The sequence below is a fragment of the Ursus americanus genome, chromosome 4 (genome assembly GCF_024610735.1).
Source record: "Ursus americanus isolate L20-20 chromosome 4, mUrsAme1.1.p, whole genome shotgun sequence".
In the NCBI taxonomy this organism is placed as follows: domain Eukaryota; kingdom Metazoa; phylum Chordata; class Mammalia; order Carnivora; family Ursidae; genus Ursus; species Ursus americanus.
The window spans coordinates 36,273,976-36,294,253 of record NC_142130.1 but is presented as its reverse complement, the minus strand read 5'-3'; the positions used below and the strand labels follow the sequence as shown (position 1 = coordinate 36,294,253).

Genomic DNA, 20,278 nt, shown 5'->3' with positions numbered 1-20,278 from the left:
TGACCCGAAGGCACTTAGAAAGCAGAAAGAGCTCTTTGCCCTCACCTTGCTTGCCTGGAAGCAAGACATAAATTTCTCTTTGTGAAAATGTTCCCCTTATCACTTACCTCTGAACAGAAAGTGAGCACTGAGATGGGTCTGCATAAACCTTTCTAAATAATCCTTAACTGATTAATTGAACACTACATCTGAAACTAATGATGTACTATTTGTTGGCTAATTGAATTTAAATAATAAAAAAAAAAAAGATAGGGGTGCCTAGGTGGCTCAGTCCTTAAGCGTCTGCCTTCGGCTCAGGGCATGATCCCAGTGTTCTGGGATCGAGCCCCGCATCAGGCTCCTCTGCTGGGAGCCTGCTTCTTCCTCTCCCACTCCCCCTGCTTGTGTTTGTTCCCTCTCTCGCTGGCTGTCTCTCAAGTGAATAAATAAAATCTTAAAAAAATAATAATAATCCATAACTTCCATTAGTTTCCAGTACGTATTTACCTTCCCACAATTTACCACCCCTAGAAGCCCAAATCCCTTTTCATTTGCCTTGTCACTTCTCAATGCTATCACCTTTTGTTAAAAGGGTATAAAGTCCCGGGGCGCCTGGGTGGCACAGTTGTTAAGCGTCTGCCTTCGGCTCAGGGCGTGATCCCGGCGTTATGGGATCGAGCCCCACATCAGGCTCTTCCGCTATGAGCCTGCTTCTTCCTCTCCCACTCCCCCTGCTTGTGTTCTGTCTCTCACTGGCTGTCTCTCTCTGTCAAATAAATAAATAAAATCTTTAAAAAAAAAGAAAAGGGTATAAATTCCCTAACGTCTAACTGGTTCTTTGAATCTTCAGTTTTTCTATAAAGGCTTCTGTGTATGTAAAAAAATGAAAATATCAATATCAAATAAAATAAAATAAATAAATAAAATAAAAGTACTGGAAGGTTCCAGGAATTCCACAGAAAGATTAAAGTATCTTCTAAATAAAACACCATTGGCTGTCTAGGAAATACTAAGATCATTTATAAAATGCAATGTTACAAAGATGCTACACAATCCAAAAAGCATGACCAAGTGTGCATATCTTTGTAATTGATATAAAACACTGTATTCACACATTCCCCACTTGTTGGAAGTTCTGAGCAAGCCATATGCCATCCTGAAATGGAGCATTATACAAAGTCAAAATCTCGGAAGTTTCCAAGACCTCAAAAACAAGGTTATTGTGGCATATTTTAGTTTTGTTTAAATGCTTGATAATATGGCAGGGCACCAACCTTCACATTATTCTTCCCCATGAGAAAGAGAAGCACAAGCTAAGAATGTAGCAAGGCAAATAAAACCTCCTTAGCTTCTGCATTACCTTAAAGACCCTCTAACCCTAAAAGAAAAGCAGCTGTGTAAGATGAACTTGTACTTCACTCTCCAGAGCTGTGAGTCTACTAAGAAATCAGAGTTGAGGAAAGGGCAGAGGGAAGCAAGTAAGAATAGGGAGTGTTTTAGTCTCTTCCCCCAACGTTCTTTAAACACATATAACCTACATATTTTATAGGTAAAGTAAGAGACAGAAGCAGAAAAAAACTTCTTTGATGCCTATAATAGGGGAAATCCAATGAGATGGAAGTTTTTTTAATTAGAATTTTTAGAGCTTAAAAGAGAGGCAGCCCAATGACCCTTCAGGGATTACAGACAGAGGAGTCATTTTTTACTGGGGCTGAGACAGCCAGCCATTCTTCCACTTTTCCTTTAATAAAACCGCTACATGTTAGTTGGGTATATGGCCTCCCTTGCAGTTGAGGAATATAACTGTGTGGTAAGTTCTGGCTGACTGTACGTGAGGAGAAATATTTCGTGCAACTTCCAGGAAGTGCCCTTAAACGGTAGGCTGTGCCCTTTACTTCCTCATCTCCCTTTCCTGATGGTCGAAATGAAGTTGTGATGACAAAGTCAAGTCATTTTAAAAGTCACTTCCTCGGATACTATCCAGCTTTTTGTGCCCAGAATATCCCACTTATTTCCCATTAAGACTTTCCCTTTTCTCCTAGATATCCTAATTTCTCTTCTAGCAGCCACAGAATTGTCTGTTTATTTTTACATATATACTATTTGACATATAATATAATATTGGAGTCAATAAACTACATCCCAGAGAAAATGGAATGACAGAGAATGTTCCTCTGAAATTTCTTTAATATAAGAAGACTCACAAAAATTTCGTCACACCCAGAATAGTATGCCAGGTTAGAAATGGTATTTTGCCACTATCTTGATTATTTAATTAAACAAACCTCTTCTTCACCGCTTAAGACAAAACTTCTGTCTGGTTTGTGGTAAGGTTATCATTACTTGTTGACACGAGAAACTAAAAAGGTGTTTTCAGAATCAGCACCAATTTAGACAGAAGGTGGTATGTAAAGTTCCTATTCCCAAACTGTGAGAGTACTTCCCAGTTCTCAGCATCCTTATTTGAAATCTTAGGTCAATCACCTAAGCAGAACTAAAATCCGTGAAAATGACTCCCTTCATTAGAACTAAACAGATTATACTGAAAATCAAAAACCATCTTCTAGCTACTGTGGTAAGTCATTTTGACTAGAATACTGAATCATTTCACTGTATATAATGCAAAATAAAATGTTAATTCTACATTAGTAGAAAATCAATGGTTGATGATATATGCAAATTATAACTTACATTCACTGTAAATATTAATAAATCAAAACATGACATAAATACTTTGGATAACAAAGAAATGCAGCATAAGAAATGAGTTGCCAAGCACTAGTCAAATTTCAAGTAGACTGACACAGTCTTTCATCAATGTGATTACAATTAAATTCAAACTCACTTACCTACTGTGTCTACCCCTTTCCTGCCAGCACGACCAACCATCTGCTTATAAGTAAGAATATCTAGAGGTTGACCACTGAAAATAGGAGTCCGAATAATTACACGACGTGCTGGTAGATTCACCCCAGATGAAAGAGTAGAAGTTGCTGCCAAAACCCGAATCTGACCTTGACGGAAGGCTCCTTCAATGATATCCCTCTCTTCAAAAGTAAGACCTAATGAAAGGAAGTTATAATAATATATATTTACTAATGAATATGTGAATTAATGAATATAACAAAAACACTGTACTTGGTCACTTACAAGTGGATCTGGGAATCTACTACAAGCCTCTAAAGATTTTTTCAAGCTATTATTATGACTATAAACAAAGAAGCCACCATGGTCTCTCTTTTTAAGAGTATAATCTGCCACCCCTAATATAATTTATCTCATCTTCCAGACCAGGGGTTGGCAAACTTTTTCTGTAAATATTTTAGGCTTTGCAGGACAGATGGTCTCTGTTGCAACTACTCAACCCTACCACTGTTACATGAAAGCAGCCACAGAACAAACAGGCATGATTGTGTTCTAATACAACTTTATTTACAAAAATAGATGGTGTGCTGGATTTGACCAGCAGACTACAGTTTGTTGACTCTTGTTCTAGACAATGAAGTCGCTAAGGGTAGAGCTATGGCTATGCATCATTCTATCATCAGGGCCGATCCAACACAGTGGTCAGGCAGTTTTGACATAAATAAATGCTGAAGAATAAATACACGAGTAAATGAAAGACAGCATAAAGAATATATACTTACCTGGCTTATTTTTTATTTTATTTAAAAAATCAAAAGGACTGAGTTTGTAATTTAGGTGATGGGTCATTTTATTAGTATGCATCATAAATTATATACAATAAAAATATTTTTCTGTATGTTTCTATACATACACATACATTTTAAAATGTATTCATGCATACATAATAAAAATTTTAAATAAATCGAAAGGTTAAATTCCTAATTTTAGAAACTATATATTTTTTTCTTTTCAAATTTTTATTTAAATTATAATTAACATATAGTGTAATATTGGTTTCAGGAGAATTTAGTGATTCATCACCCACATACCACACCCAGTGCTCATAACAAATGCCCTCCATAATACCCCTACCCATCTAGCCCATCCCCCACCCACCTCCCTCTCAACCCTCAGTTTGTTCTCTACAGCTAAGAGTATCTTCTGGTTTCTTCCCTCTTTTTTTCTTTTTTCCCTTTCCCCTATGTTCATGTTTTGTTTCTTAAATTTCACATGAGTGAAATCATACAGTATTTGTATTTCTCTGACTTATTTTGCTTAGTGTAATACCCTCTACCTCCATCCACATCATTGCAAATGGCAAGAGTTCATTCTTTTTGATGGCTGAGTAATATTTCAGTGTGTGTGTGTGTGTGTGTGTGTGTGTGTGTGTGTGTGTGTGTGTGTGTTATCTATTCATCAGCTGATGGACATTTGAGCTCTCTCTATAGTTTGGCTGTTTTTGATAATGCTGCCATATATATCAGGGTGCACGTACCCCTTCAAATCTGTATTTTTGTATCCTTTGGGTATCCTTTGCACCTAGCAGTGCAATTGCTGGGTTGTAGGGCAGTTCCATTTTTAACTTTTTGAGGAACCTCCATACTTGTTTTCCAGAAGGGCTGCTCCAGTTTGCATTCCCACCAACAATGCAAGGATTCTCTGAATCCTTGCCAACATCTGTTGTTTCCTGTGTTGTTAGTTTTAGCCATTCTGATAGGTGTGAGATGGTATCTCACTGTGGTTTTGATTTGTATTTCCCTGATGATGAATGATGTTGAGCATCTTTTCATGTGTCTGTTAGCCACCTGGATGTCTTCTTTGGAAAAATGTTCATGTCTCTGCCCATTTCTTAACTGGATTATTTTTGGGGGGTGGTGTTGAGTTGGATAAGTTTTTTAGATTTTGGATACTAATCCTTTATCAGATACGTCATTTGCAAATATCTTCTCCCATTCCAAAGGTTGCCTTTTAGTTTTGTTGATTGCTTCCTTCGCTATACAGAAGCTCTTTATCTTGATGAAGTCCCAATAATTCATTTTTGCTTTTGTTTCCCTTGCCTCCAGAGACATGTCTAGTAAGAAGTTGCTACAGCTGAGATCAAAGAGGTTACTGCCTATGTTCTCCTCTAGGATTTTGATGGCATTCTGTCTCACATTTAGGTCTTTCACCCATTTTGAATTTATTTTTGTATATTGTGCAAGAAACTGGTCCAGAAGAAACTATATATTCCTAACCATACCCTTAGCACATATGATCATGGACAGACCACTCCCCAAGAGAAGTTATTTAATTTAGTGACTGCATAATCCTTGCAATTTTGACAACCAAATGATTTTTAAACACTCCTAGCCCTCTCAAAATACAATAGGATAATTTCTAAAATTATTTTGATTTTGATATATTTGTAAGAATGTTTCAATACTCCGTAAGACAAAAGAGAACACTCAGAGTAGCATAAAATTAGGGGAGCAAGTACTTCTCTAACCTAAATTTTAAGGAAACAAAGTGTAGTAAGGTAATAATTTTAGAATTCATTTCCCCAATGATACAAAAAAGCCTTCATCTAGTGTGTGTATATGTGTGTGTGTGTGTGTGTGTATATAAAATACAGATAAGTAAACTAAATGTGTTTTATTCTTGTTTAATCTTAATCGCACACTTCTTAAAATGAAATCTAAAAGTGGTGTGGTTGACAAGAAATCAAATGCACACAAATACAGAAATGAAGAAATTATGAGGATTTTTGGAGGGGATTTCATAATAACAGATTATAAATATGGATACCTGCATGATGAAATGCTACCCCCCATGGTATAGTTTTTTGTAATACAGAGTCGAGTCCTGAAGGCAAACGTTTTAACTGATCCATCACTTCTAGGAGACCCTTTTGTTCCAGTATCACAGGCGGAAGTTCAGATGATCTTACCAATCCTGTCACAGAAAAAACATCAACACCGTTCACCTCTGGCTGGACCTCTTTATGTGCTATCTGCCTAAGTCATAACAGAGCTAAATATTAGGGCAGTAGTTCTAAACATATTATTTATAATAATTAGTAGTACTTTTTTAAAAATACTTATGCCGGCTCTTATTCCTAGACATTGTAATGCAACAGAATGCAAGCTGGATACATTTTAAAATCTCCCCAGATGATTCTAACGTGCACCAAAGTTTAGGAAGCACTGTGTTAGGGTAAGACCAAGCCCACAAGAGGTGATCAAAGGACCCAGCTGAAGAAGGAAGGGATTATAGATACTACCATTCAGAGCTTAAAAATCAAAATCCTTGTTCAAAGTGTGTCCCACCAGCCAGCAGTGTCAGAACCACCCAGGAGCCTATTTCTATGTGACAATTTTTCCAGCCTCTTTATCACCCATGTGGTAATTAATCACCCATTACCTTTTGTTTTTGCCTCTCTGTGTAAACTGTTCCCCTACTAAGTAAGACCTCAACTTTCTTAGATGCAGGAACTGTGTTTTCTTTAAAGAATTTCCCAAACTTTTGGATTTCTGAACTAATAAGCCTCTGATAAGATATATTTTTAACATACCTTATATATTTTAAAAAATATTTTAGGTAAACTTTTCTTAAAATTTTAAGGACCCACAGAGGTTACCAACGTTTTATTATGCTAAGGATATTTTAAAAATTTTTTAAAACTACCATTGATCAACACCTTTATTTCAAAAGGAAAGTCATTTTAACATTAAAAAAATTAGTAGGGATAATTTCAGAATTTCAACTTCAGCTTTTCAAAAAATGCACTGTCTTATCTTTATTTTTCTGGTGAAAATTTCATCATAGCCCAGACTAGTCCAAGCACTAGGATTTGGGAACCCTTGCTATAAATCTCAAGCAAAGAAGATAATAATAATGTTTTTGGTTATTAAAGGAATTTAAGTTATTATGGTACAAAGTAAGGAATATAAATGGCACAGTATAGAAAACATCAATTAGGAGAGAAATAAAAGAGATATTATAATGTTGGGCCAGAGCCTATCAAATATAAACTTCAAGCAAAGTTTACTTATTGGAGCTAAGCTTGAGGTATCTATCACCTGTCCTCAGGATTCCAATGAAATCATAAAATATCCTAATATTCTGTGACCAGAACTGGTTGGTTTCCGTCTTCCCTACTCTTGTCTTGGACCCCAAGGGACCATAGGCTAGTAAAAGTGGTGAGGGAACAGTGCTCATCCTAGAATCAGTAAAATATATACTAATGGTTATACCCATACACCAAATCACTACTCAGCGATAAAAAACAAATTGATAAACTTAACAACCTGGGTGAATCTTAAAAATACCATACTGAAAGAAGCCAAACCTACAACACACGTACATACTATATGACTTCATTTATATGAAATTCTTAGGAAAGGCACAATTAATCTAAAGTAACAGAAAGCAGATCAGTTGCATGGGGCTCAGATTAGAGAGGAGATTAATAGCTAAAGAGCAAAGACTACATTTTAGGGTGATAGAAGTGTTCTGTAGGTTCATTATAGTGGCAGTTAAAGTGTATACCTTTGTTAAAATTCATTAAAGTATACACTTTAAATGGTACATTTTATTATATACAAATTATACCTCAATAAAGCTGATTTTAAAATACATGTGTTTATATACATACATATGAATATGTGTGTGATTCTTTTTTAGAATTTGGAAATATAAAGAGAGATGTGTCTGATTTCTTCAGAAAAAATGTGTATATGTGAAGTTTTATATATAATTTAGGGGCTTCAAAGATCAATCTCTCAAAGCTCATGGATCCTAGATGAAGAATCTTAGTATGTACCTGTATAAATCCAGTATTTTAAAAATCTTAAGGTTAGCCTGAGTGTATATATACATTGTCTATAATGAGGATAAGGAGAGGATTAGTCACAAAAGCACAGTTTTGTAAAGGAGTGTCCAGCGGGCAGGTGGTGCAGTGATAGAAAAGAGCCACGCTTTATTTATATAATCATTAACATTACTTTCAAACAAATGTACTGAGTATACAGGCTTTCATTTCCATCAGTAACTTACCCTTGGCTTGATGGTGTCGATTATAAAACTCACGGGCAATGATATCTGCCAACTTCTCACACCATTTCTTTGATGGACAGAAAAGTAATACTGAATGGTTATCACAAATGGTCTCATAACATAAACTAACAACATGGTCCTCATCTCCCTAAAAAGGAAAGAGACATAGTTATGCTCATGGTCCTTTCAAAACATTTTCACATCAGTTTAAGGTCACACATTTTGCTTCATGGGGAAGGTTTTTTCTACTGAAAGGCAAAACAAATATCAGTTACAAAGTCAATAGCAAAGAAAAAACAAGAAGAGAAAAAAAGAAACTTCCTTATAATGCAAGGTGAAAAGGAAATATTTTCTATTAATTCAACTAGTATTTATTGACTTCGAACCCTCAGCCAATGGGCATATAATGGTAAGCAAAAGAAAGTCAAGGTCCTATCTTTAAGGAGGTTAGGTCTCATTGGGGAAACATATTAAAGTACAAAACAAATAAATGTAAAATAATAATAATATAATTATTAGTTATTAATATAATTATTATTAGATTACTATAAAAGAATTTTATGATGTGTCACAGCCTCATATTTGACATAAATTTGGTAGAAAAAAAATCAAAGTTTTCTCTGGAAAAATTATTTAGCTGATATTTGAAGGAGGGGAGGCGTTATTTCAATGGAAGGTAACTAGCAGACTGTGGAAAAATTTCAGGCAGAACAAAGCATATGTAAATGCCCAGTGGTAGCTTAGTGAATTCTCAAAACTGGAAGGGGTATTTAACTTGATTAATTCATTCATCCATTCACTCAATGAACAAATATTTACTATGTACCAGATATTGTTCTAGGTACTGGGGATGAAGAATAAAGCAGAAAAAAAGTTCTGCCCACAGAATGTTACTACGCCAGTAGGAAGGGATAGATAATAACAAAAACAAGATAAGTAAAACACACAGAATTTTGAAAAGTGATAAAAAGAAAAATAAAATGGAAAACAGGAAAAGAGGCTGGCTTTCATTCTAAATGAAACAAGGAACCATTTCAAGTGTGGGAACATAATGGTTACGTGATCTGATGTTCATGTTAAATAGATCACTACCTCCTGATTTAAGCATAGACTGAAAGGGAGAAGGTGGGAAGCAGAGAGATCAATTAGGAGACTATTTTAATAATCCAGGTAAGACTTGAAAGTGATTCAAACAGGATGGAGGCATAGAGATAGCAACAGAAAAAGATGAACAGGAGAGTAAATGAATGTGTTTACATATTTACTGAGGTAAGCAAGGCACAGTCTGGTGAAATTTGGGGTACAGAGCAAAGCAACTGAGTAAGATTCCATGCCAGACATACAGAGGCTACAAATGCCTATCTAGGAGAGGACTGAAAACACATGAATTTACACCTATTCCCAGCTCCAGCTGTTTCCATACTCGGAGGCACAGCTCTACACAAAAAGAGATGATGTCCCACTCCACAGATGATGAGTCAGTTTTTTAACCTCAGGATGGAAAACCTGACTTAAAAAAATATTGTGAACTAAAATTTTTAAGTGTATTTATGGGTGTATGAAGGAATCTATAATTTATCAAGCACTTCTTAGATGCCAATTTTTTAAAACCATCCTTCATTCCTAGAGTAAGTATTACATCCCACTGGAGAGATGAAGATAGTATATTCAGAGAGGTTTTGTGATTCAAGTAATGTCAGCCACATCAAGCAACTCTATTATGTATCAGAGGGAGGTCTGACTCCAAAAATGATGTTTTTTCCCTTTTACCATATAACTACTACTTAACAAAATTTAATTTTCTATGTTACTGCTTAGTGTAAACTAAACCATAAGAAAATCTTTTCCTAGTTAAAAAGAAATATCTACAAAATTAGTTATTTTTTATTATTTATGTTATCTTTTATTACACTTATTGGAAATGATAATCATTTAAATTGAAGGCACAACTATATTTCCTCTCTCACCATCACCACCAATTAAGATGAAGCCATTAGCTTAATATTAATAATCCTTCTAATGGATATGTAAAGCACATTCAACTACTTTGCAATCCCTAATTTATATATCTCAAAAAAATGTTAACTTCTAGAAAATGCACTCAAACACAAAGTACTGGGAGTAGTGATACAACAAATACTGACTTACCTTTACTTGTAGATTGGGTTGAAATTCTCTCACAAGCTTCATTGAAGAATCATAGATAGAATTCCCAATTTTTACTGACTCTAACAGTGGTACAGGACGAAAGTTGGTGTGGTAGAGCTCAGCATTCAACCAGGAAGCTACAGTCTCCAAATTAGGAAGTGTAGCACTCATGCCAACAATCTGCACAGCATTAGATAGAGGATCGGCTAAATTTGCCTGGCTGAGGAAAACAAATGAAAATGATGTTCAAAGATTCATAGTATTAGTTACAAAGAGTGCTGCTAACAATATTCTTGGTCATGTCCTTGGGTACATACACCCATACATTTTTAAGGTATATACCTAGAAGTAAAATTACTGGGTTATACATCATCTTCTCAATTTTATTGATGTCAAACTGTTTTCCAAAGAGATCATACTAAAGTATCTCCATGATCCATGTGTGTTTTATTGTTCCACATCTTGTCACTACTTAGTATTGCCAATCTTTTTAATGTTAGCCATTTTGGAGAGTGTGTGGTAATATCTCTTTGAAGTAGTTTACATTGCTTTGATTACTAATGAAATTAAGTATCATTTCATGTTTATGGACCATTTGGACACCATCTTATAAATGCCTGTTGAAGGTGCTTGCCCTTTGATATATTGGGTTTTTTCTTCTTGATTTGTAGAATTGTTTGAATGTTCTGGATAATGACTTTTCTCTTTTATTAATTTTTGCTCTTGTCTTTATTATTTCTTTCCTTCTACTTTCTGTGGCATTACTTTACTATTCGAAGTTCTTAATTTTTCAGTCTCTCTTCTTCAGTAATACATGCATCTTATACTACCAATTCCCCTTTAAATTTTAGCTGCATTTCACAAGTTTTGTTAGGAGATATACTTTCAATTCAAACTATCTTCCATCTTCTACTGTGATTACTTGACCCAAAAATGGGTAAAAATGTATTTCCCAATTTCCAGGGGACATAAATCCATTTCTCAGAGAATATATTTCAAACTACTTAAATCCTTTAAAATATATTGCTTTATGGCCCAGCATATAGGGAAGTTTTGCTACGTACACTGAAAAGAACATATATTCTGCCTTTATTTGGTAATTCTTCTGCATACATCCATTAGACCAAATTTGCTAATTGCATTAGTCATATCTTCTATATCCCTGCTGATCTAGTATATAGACAATTATCTCCATATTTTCTAGTATACTGAAAAAGAGCTGTTAAGTCTCCCTAAACTGAAACCTAAGAGCTCCCAGATTGAATCTATTGAGCATCAAGCACGATGAATGAAAATGGAACACCAAGACACATCAGTGTGAAATTTCACAACACTGAGGAAAAAAAGGAGTCCCTAAAAACTCCCAGAGAGAATTTAAAAATTTTATACAAAGGACAAAGGATAAACATGGCATTGGATTTCTCAAAAGTAACAGGAGAATGAAGTAATGTCATAAAAACTCTAAAGGAAAAATATTTAAAATCTTGACGTCTATACCTGGACAATCTATGAATAACTGTAAGGCATTTTCAGACGTGCAAACTTTCAAAAAAATCATATGAATAGACTGTACACTAAAATAAAGTGGAACTTAATGGAAGAATTCCCCACCAAAATGAGGAAGTAAATCAAGAAAAAAACATATGTTATCCAAAAAAGGGGGACTCTGACTCAAGCAAAAAGCAATTGGAATGAATGACAAAGAAAGATCCTAAAATAAGTACTATGCAGCACATATATAGTTTACCCACCTATCCAGACTGGAACAACTCAGAAGGCTTTTGGAGAAACTTCAAGAAGATGAATTTGGTAAAATAGCAAATGTGTTAGAACATATTGGATGGAGATTTACATAAGTGGGAAAGAGGCTGGGAATCAATCAGTGAAAAGGACATAGAAAACCAAGCCATCAAACAAAAAAGATATTTATTAATTTCAGAGAAAACAAAAAGTTATTTAGAAGGTAAAAGTAATCATAATATACTACATGACTCAGTTGGCAAAGGCATTTACATAGTTATAACAGTGTAACACTAAATATTGATCTGAACAAAATTATGACATAACAGTATTTGGAGAATGGGAAGATGATGAGAGGACAGAAAGACTGTGGGGTCAGGTGGGAGGAGACTGGGTTGGGTGAGTAAAGATTTTAAAGAAGAGCTAGATCTTCATCTTTCATAGTAAGTAGTCAATATATATGTGTAAAACTAAAAACAAGTGGCTACATTTAGAGATAACACTGTAAATAAATTTTTTTTTAAAGCTGTAAGAGTTGAAAGTAGTTGCCTCTGGGAAGGGGGGATGAAGAAATGCTATTTTTCAAAATTAGCCTTGACTGCTTAAGTAGAATGACGTATAACTGACAAATACAAAAACTGGATTTTTAAAGTTTTATCATAAAAGTGGTGAACAATCAGAAATTTTAAAATGTTTACAAAATCATCTAAAATGACTCAGTCTTAAGTACTTCTTTTGGAACAAAAATGAACTGCTGTACATGAGTTTGTTCTAAATAGGTATTACTACTTTAATTTATTTAATTCATACTTACTATATACTTTTGCAAACACTTTCTCAACACTGCTTAGAATCTCAGGAACTCAGTTATTTCAGGTACTCACCAAGATGCTGACTTGTGTGTAATATAGCAAATCTTAGTGAGCAAAAGTTCCAGCAGATACCCTCGGTGAGAGTCTCCCAGCATATGCAATTCATCCACAACCACCATTCCTAAAGAGATTGTCCAGAACTAGGTTTTACAAAATTTCACAATTTCAAGAAAAATTTTAAAAGACTTTGTTATATAGTAAGTAACTGTCATTACTATAATATATTGCGGGTGATAGAAATTTCTAACCATAAAACAAAAATCAGATTTCACATAATGGACAATCCTTTCTCAAGACACTTCAGACATCATAAGTGGTCCTACTATAATGTATTCTGGATCCAAAAATCAATGATTAGTTAACTCAGAGGAAACTGCCTCTCATTACTCATACTTCTTTTTCAGCAACCTTGTAGAAATATATGTACAATGAGATATCAAATTCATCTAGGACAGTTACTCAGTGTATTAACTTTTCTATGAGGGAAAACAGCCAGGGCAACCAACCATATTGATGTTGGAAAGTTGCTTAGAAAAACAAAATCAGATCAAGAAGAAAGAAATGTTAAGGGATGCTTTTGTTTGATGATGATAGGCTAGTGAGTTACCCTACTACAAAACAGAAATATGTTTTGTATACCAGAATCCTCTTCTCCACTACTTGGAGAATCAAACCAGTCTGTGCACTTGGAGTAACGCTCAAGAATTACTGAAAATTTAGTACCAACCAATGCCTCCTTTAAACACAGTCATAAGATCAGGTTTTTCACAGGCACTAGTATCCCCCCTGACAAATCCTCCCCACCTAAATCAAGATCTTTCAGACCCATTTCCTTTTTTTTTATTATTAATATGTTATGTTAGTCACCATACAGTACTTCATTAGTTTTTGATGTAGTGTTCCATGATTCATTGTTTGCCTATAACACCCAGTGCTCATTTTAATACGTGCCCTCCTTAATACCCATCACCGGCCTAGCCCATCCCCCCACCCTCCTCTCCCCTCTGAAACCCTCAGTTTGTTTCCCAGAGTCCATAGTCTCTCATGGTTCATCTCCCCCTCTGATTTCCCCCTCTTCATTTTTCCCTTCTCCTAATGTCCTCCACGCTATTCCTTATGTTCCACATATAGGTGAAACCATATGATAATTGTCTTTCTCTGCCTGACTTATTTCACTTAGCATAATACCCTCCAGTTCCATCCACATCGATGCAAATGGTGGGTATTCACCCTTTCTGATGGCTGAGAAATATTCCATTATATATATGGACTACATCTTCTTTATGCATTTGTCAGACCCATTTCCTAATGGCACACGATGTTTCTTTTCCTTTTCAGTAAGCTATCTCAAAAACCATACGGCGTGATAAGTTATTTCAGAGTTTATTCACTCAGTCATTCAAAAAAAAAATCTGTGTCAGGCACTGTGCTAGGTATATTGGATATATATTTAATAAGATTCTATTGCAATCCTCGAGATATTTAAAATGCAATGGGGTCACAAGTAATAAGACAATTCTGATACAAACTGATGAATGTGATTTCTCTAAGCTTTATAGAGCAGAGCCATGTCTTATTAATCTTTGATTTCATTCCCCATTCCTACCCTACCCAACTTTACCACCTGAGTTCACCAGGATCTCAGTGAGTAGCTAACTGATATTCTTGCTGCTTCTGCTGATGCTACGACCATTCTCTTCCTGTTGCTACCTCTACATAGACTCTCCTAAGTGGTTAAAAAAAAAAAAAAAAAGGCATTAAGGTAGAAAACGTTCCCAGAGTCCCACACTCAAATACAGTCTCAGCTTCTATAGCTCCATACCATTTCCCTGCTAAATGGTAACCTCTGAGTAAAGGCCAAATCTAGATATCCTAGCACCAGAATAGGATAATGAATACACATACACACTAACTGCAGATATGGGAGAACCAGCCCCAGCATGCTTCTTTCCATTCCCTGTAAAGTTTAGACAGAAAAGAAGCAATGAGAAATGACTTGAGGGCTAAAGGATATCCTCTGTGCTTTGTAAAATGCAAACATACTGGGAAATAGTCAATAATAGCAAGCAGGACACAAAACTTTTTTTTTTTTTAACACAGAGTTCCTTAACATTACGGATGCCAATTCTCAACTTCATAAGTAGATAACAGACAGTAAGAAAAAAAATGGGACATATAGAAATCATAACAGCTCCCCTCCATCAAAAAACAGCAACAGAAAATATTTGCTTATTTCCTACTTTTCTTACCTAATAGATCCATCTTATTTTCCTCTATGAGGCGATTGATCAGACCATTGGCTCTTTCAATTGTGCAGACAGCAATATCCAAGGAAGTGAAATGCCCTCTTGGAGAGGCACTGCCCATATAACCGTCCACATTTATTCCTACTTCCTGAAACAGACTCTGAATTGAGTAAAAAGGAACAATACAAGTAAAAATACTTGAAATCGGTGACTTGTAGATTGGTTCTACCCCAGAATACAGACATAAGTATCCAAAGATATTTATTAGATTACTGTTGGTTGTTCCTGGCCAGGACACACTGTGGTTTGTTTGTTTCTTTCTTTCTTTCTTTCTTTCTTTCTTTCTTTTCTTTTCTTTCTTTCTCTTTTTTCTTTTTCTTTTCTTTTTTTTTATAGAATCACATGCTAAAAATATGAAGTTTAGAACTGACAAAACTCAGAATAGAGATTTTCTGCTAAGACAGAGTCAAATAGAAGTATGCCATTTTAACGATCACATTAATAAAGCAGTTCTAAGAGTTACTTATAGAAATTAAAATTGGGAAAAATCTACCTTAAGCACTAAATTTTTAATCCAATAAACATGCAAGAAACTAGCTCTTTTTAAAAAGCAAATGTAACACTTTAAGAAACAATTTTATACTTCATGAATAAAATCTCATTATCCCACAGTTTTTTATACAATAGAATTTTTCAAAAGTCAAATGCAGTGGGACCTCGATGTTAATTTTTTTTTTTTTTTTTGGTAGTTTAACTTGTAACTAACATACCTTCTCAATAAAAAGGATCCTTTCATCATTTTGTTACTTTGGTCTAAGTTGAGAGGATGTTACCATGTAGGACCAGCTTTGTTGGCTATTTGGCCTCTGAAATAACTGTTAAAAAGATTTATAGAACCATAGAACTTTAGAGCTGTTCATTCAATAAAATGTTTCTGCGTGTTATTGAGTTAACCCATAGTATTAGGGTTAAAATCCTCATTTTACCAATGAAAATACTGAGGTCCAGGAGATTATGTGCCTGGCCTGAAGACATAGTTAATGGCAAAACTGGGACTAGAACCCAGATTTTTTGGATTACCAGTATAATAGTCTTGGCATTCCAACACATTTTTTCACTGCAAAAATCACAACAGTAAAAGTATTCTATTTAATGAAACATTGTATTTATAAAAATGCCTTAAAAACCAGTTAGTATCATACAAATGAAAAATGTTGTTACTCATTTTTGCAGAAGAACAGATCACAGGCCTGAAGCTTTACCTAAGCACCAATGGCTCTTCTTCTTCCCCTAACTACTCCCAAATGGCCCTCAGTTAGGATAGGATGTTTCCTTAAATACTCTTTCCTTTCCATGCTTCACTCTAATCCTACTATTCAGTTAAAATGTTTTTTAATTTATATGTTTATATACTAATTAAAGTATTCTGTTTACTTCCTAAGGAAAAGTTCATAAATTTTAACACAATTTTCAATTACTCTTTTGACTTGATGACCCTTTCTCCTTTATGCAATAAAAAAGTTTCTCTTCACAAATGGTCAACTTTTAAAGCTACTTTGAGATACAATAAAAGAAACTTTTATTAACACAGCTGCCAATAATAGGTCTTATCACAATAATGTTCTTAGTGTAAGAACATTACCTGAAGATAGTATTTCTTCTCTTTAGCCACAGAGACAAAGGGCAAAATAAACAAAGCTTTCTTCCGCATTTCCAAAACTCGCTTCAGCATAAGTAATTCAGCAACAAGAGTCTTCCCAGCACTCGTAGGAGCTAAAACATGTTATTCCACAAGATTATCACAAAGAGAAGTAATATTTGACATACTGAATTAATAAATGTTTTAAACCATATCCAGTAATTACAGAGCCTTAGACTAGCCTATCATTAAGGCCCCTACTAGCATCTGAAAACTGTATTTGCTTAATGTCCCTGACTTCAAACCAGCGCTCTACATAGCCTCACACTGAAAACACAGAATTATTAAATCCTTTTATGAACAATAAATGATGAATATTGAGTCCCTAGCTTGTGTCTAATGATCCTTTAAGTACTGAATGATTAAAAGCCCTGCTTTGAGGAAGGCGACAAACAAGTGTAACATATTGTGGTACGAACCATGATAGAAGTTGAGAGAGAAGAGCTATAATGAAGTTTACGGAAAGGTAACACAACTTTTGAGAAGAGAACGGAAGAGGAAAGAATGCCAAGCAAAAGAAATAGCATGTGCAAAGGCCTAGAGGAAAGCCTGGAAAGTTCAGAGGACAGTAATTCAGTAAGCCTGAAATAAAACAGGAGGAGTAAGAGAAGAGATATGAACATGTCACATGAAAAAGAATTTTATAATCCCACCGTGTAAGGAACTTAGAATTTATCCCGAAAGCAATGTAGAGTGACTAGTGAGTTTTATGAAAAGGAGTGGCAAGATCACATTTGTACTTCATAAAGACCACTTTGCATGCAGGGGCAGAACAAAACCAGAGAGAAAATATAAACTAGTCGTAAGGCTACTGCATAATCTAGAAGATGACAGTGAACATAATCTACAAGGAAGAGGAAAATAAACTAGGTAGTGTACCTAAAAACAGAGAGCAATCAGAATCAAGATATCAGGGTGGCTCAGTCGGTGGGGCATTTGACTCTTGATTCCCACTCAGGTCATGATCTCAAGGTCGTGAGACTGAGCCCCGTCAGGCTCCACACTCATGGAGGAGTCTGCTTCTCTCCCCCTCTCCCTCTTCTTCTGCACCTCCCCGCGCGCTGGTTCTCTCATGTGCGCGCTCTCTCTCTCTCTCTCATAAATAAATCAATCTTTAAAAAAAACACACACACAAGATATTTGAGATAATACACACTGGACTTCGTGATTAATTGATGTAAGCTGGTGACCAGAAATACGAATGACATTCAAGTTTTGGTTTAAGCAGTTGAAATGGTCAGGCCATTCTACCACTGCCACCAGTTAGCATTTATTGTGTACTTTCTATATGCCAACAACTGTTCCAAGCATTCTCTCATGCTCTATTAATTACCACAGGCATTATCTGTTATAGTTTTCAAACCCAACCAATCTGACTCCACAGCCTGAACTTATTATACCTGATCATAACTGTCTATCTGCTGAAGCCATAATGAAAAATCTGGATGACTCACAACTTCAGAAAAAACTGATACAAAGAAAGTGCATCTTACCAAATGTAAGTTCTAAAGTCAGTAAGTAAAAAGGTTAAAAAGTATGAATGTCAGAGTTGCCCTGACAGCCTATATAAGGCTTCTACATGGTAAACTACATATGGTTTTGCGTATACAACCCCGTACAAGAAGGCCAAGTTGTAAATACATAATGTATAAAGTTCACACACTGTAAAGCAACTGAGATCAACCAGGGGAAGAGCAGATTCACATTTCCTTTGCACTCTCAGCCTGGGACACGTTTGTTAAGAGGAAAGGCAAGCAGAATAGCTCTCTTTAAATTGTCTGCTTTTTCACTCCCCACCCTCACCAATATAATGGAATTTGCATGATTTAAATGTTTATGATGAGACTCCACTTTTCATATTTTAAGACTTTCTCTAGTTATAAAGCTCTGTTCCATTCACTTTTTAAACTACCTCATAACTACTATCTTTTAAACTACTTCATAACTACCTCAAGGGTATCCTTTATATTCATGTCTTTAAAGTAGTACAGATGGTGACTAACATAATATAATAAAAAATCATTAAAAAAAAAGTGGAAAAACAAAAACAAAAAAAAACAAAAAAAAAGTGAAAAAAAAAATAAAGTAGTACAGAAATTAATGTGCACAAATTTGAATACCTGAATAGACTAAATTCTTTCCTTCCAGGACTTGTCCAAGCAAAAGGCACTCTGCCTGCCATTCAAACATCTTTTTTACACCAAAACTGTGATATTTCTCCAGAACGGCTACAGGAAGTCCCCAGTTTGCCAACAGCAACTTGTCTGTTTGATCGTCAGGAATTGTCTGCTTGCATTCTCCTTTCAGGAAAGAAAAAAGTAATTAATAGCTGAACCTAATTCTAACATATGGCTTCAGTAGTTAGTCTTCCACTGTGTTTTGGAACTCCTAGGTGTTGGGCTGAAGCTATATAAAGCATATCCTGACATAAAGCACTTCCAACATAAGGATCTGTAAGGAGAGCCCCAAACAGGTGATTAGATTTGGCCAACTACGAAGTTGTTTCTGTAAAGGTCGAAAGACCCACAAACCACCTGAATATTATTACCAGGCTGTCGCCCAATCTGCACGTCCACGTCCTAACAGAAAGTGACCTGCCACAATAGGCCAGAGTCACAAACTGAGAAGGGGAGTAGAAATCTAGTGGGCTGTGCAAACACGCAAGCTCTGTGCTGAAACTCCACCTCCCCACACGTAGCTGGGCAAAGCTGCCCACCTCGCCCGCGCCCTCCCAACCCGAGTGCCTGCAAGTACCTGCAGCTGCGGCCGGCGGGCGGCCGCGGTCCTTCAAGCAGCGTCCCAGGCCCGGGGGCGGACTCAGCACGGGCCCCGAGGGGAGCAGGGGGCTGTCACTGCCTTCAACGCCGCTTCCCGAGAAGGAGTCCGAGCCTGATGCTGAACGCCGCCGTTTCCCACTGCGGCGCAGGACATTCATCGCGAACTCTTCTCGGGGATTCAGGGAAAGCCACAGTCCCAGCGTCCTCCCGCTCCAGAGAAACCGGGCCTGGTGACAGGTGCAGCCACCATCTTCCCGCCTAGGCTTTCAAACTCAGGCCTCCCAGCCTGCCCCGGAACCATAGAGTTCTCGGTGGTGAGAGTAACCTGAGAACCATAGAAGCGTGGGGAAGGAGCGGCTCCGCTGGTGGTGTCTCAGACCTCCAGCTTTTTACCTCATTTGTAGATTAGCGTCAGAGAAGCCGAGTTGCACCTGGGTCAAGGGGCGGAGGGCGGAAGGAACAACCCTGTATGTGTAACCTGCATTTATAATCAGCCTGGCCTAAGCACTTTCTTTTTGTCCATTTCTTGTTCGAATAGCAGGATTTGCTAACTTCATAAAATGAGTTGCCCGTAATAGGTAGCTCAGGGAAGTAACTCTTCTTAACCTATTGATATTAAAAAAAATTATTACAGATTTATGTGTGCAAGTACATATAGTACAAGTCTGGGACATAGCATTTGAGAAACAGTTCTGCGAAAACCTATCTTACTTAAAAAATGTTTTTTAATGGCAATATTCTAAAATTCCACCAGATGGGGACATTACTCCATGAAGGAAGCATTTTTCCTCGTTCTCTTTTATGCAAGTTCCCTGCATTCATTCACTCAACCATTTGTTGAGAACCTTCTGTGTACTAGCCATCTGGGTAAATGGC

At 36.1% G+C, this 20,278-nt stretch overlaps 1 protein-coding gene across 6 annotated transcripts in view; it reads right to left on the bottom strand.

Annotated features, from left to right (window-relative positions):
- The window catches only part of POLQ (DNA polymerase theta), a 126,476-nt gene extending 106,472 nt beyond the window's left edge, over positions 1-20,004 (bottom strand). For 4 of the 6 annotated variants that reach the window (XR_015724200.1, XM_045812681.2, XM_045812682.2 and 1 more), the window contains exons 1-9: positions 19,380-20,004; positions 18,746-18,925; positions 16,569-16,699; positions 14,930-15,086; positions 12,693-12,801; positions 10,069-10,288; positions 7,921-8,068; positions 5,671-5,817; positions 2,829-3,041 (exon numbers count right to left, since the gene is read on the bottom strand). Coding sequence is in view for 5 of the 6 variants with exons in the window: in XM_045812681.2 (XP_045668637.2) it covers positions 2,829-3,041; positions 5,671-5,817; positions 7,921-8,068; positions 10,069-10,288; positions 12,693-12,801; positions 14,930-15,086; positions 16,569-16,699; positions 18,746-18,925; positions 19,380-19,560 (1,486 nt within the window). In the remaining variant the exon portion in view is untranslated. Of the gene's footprint in view, positions 1-2,828; positions 3,042-5,670; positions 5,818-7,920; positions 8,069-10,068; positions 10,289-12,692; positions 12,802-14,929; positions 15,087-15,696; positions 15,787-16,568; positions 16,700-18,745; positions 18,926-19,379 lie in introns of those variants that run through there. The other 2 variants (XM_045812678.2, XM_045812679.2) reach the window with 2 other exon arrangements.
- Positions 20,005-20,278: the final 274 nt, after the last annotated feature.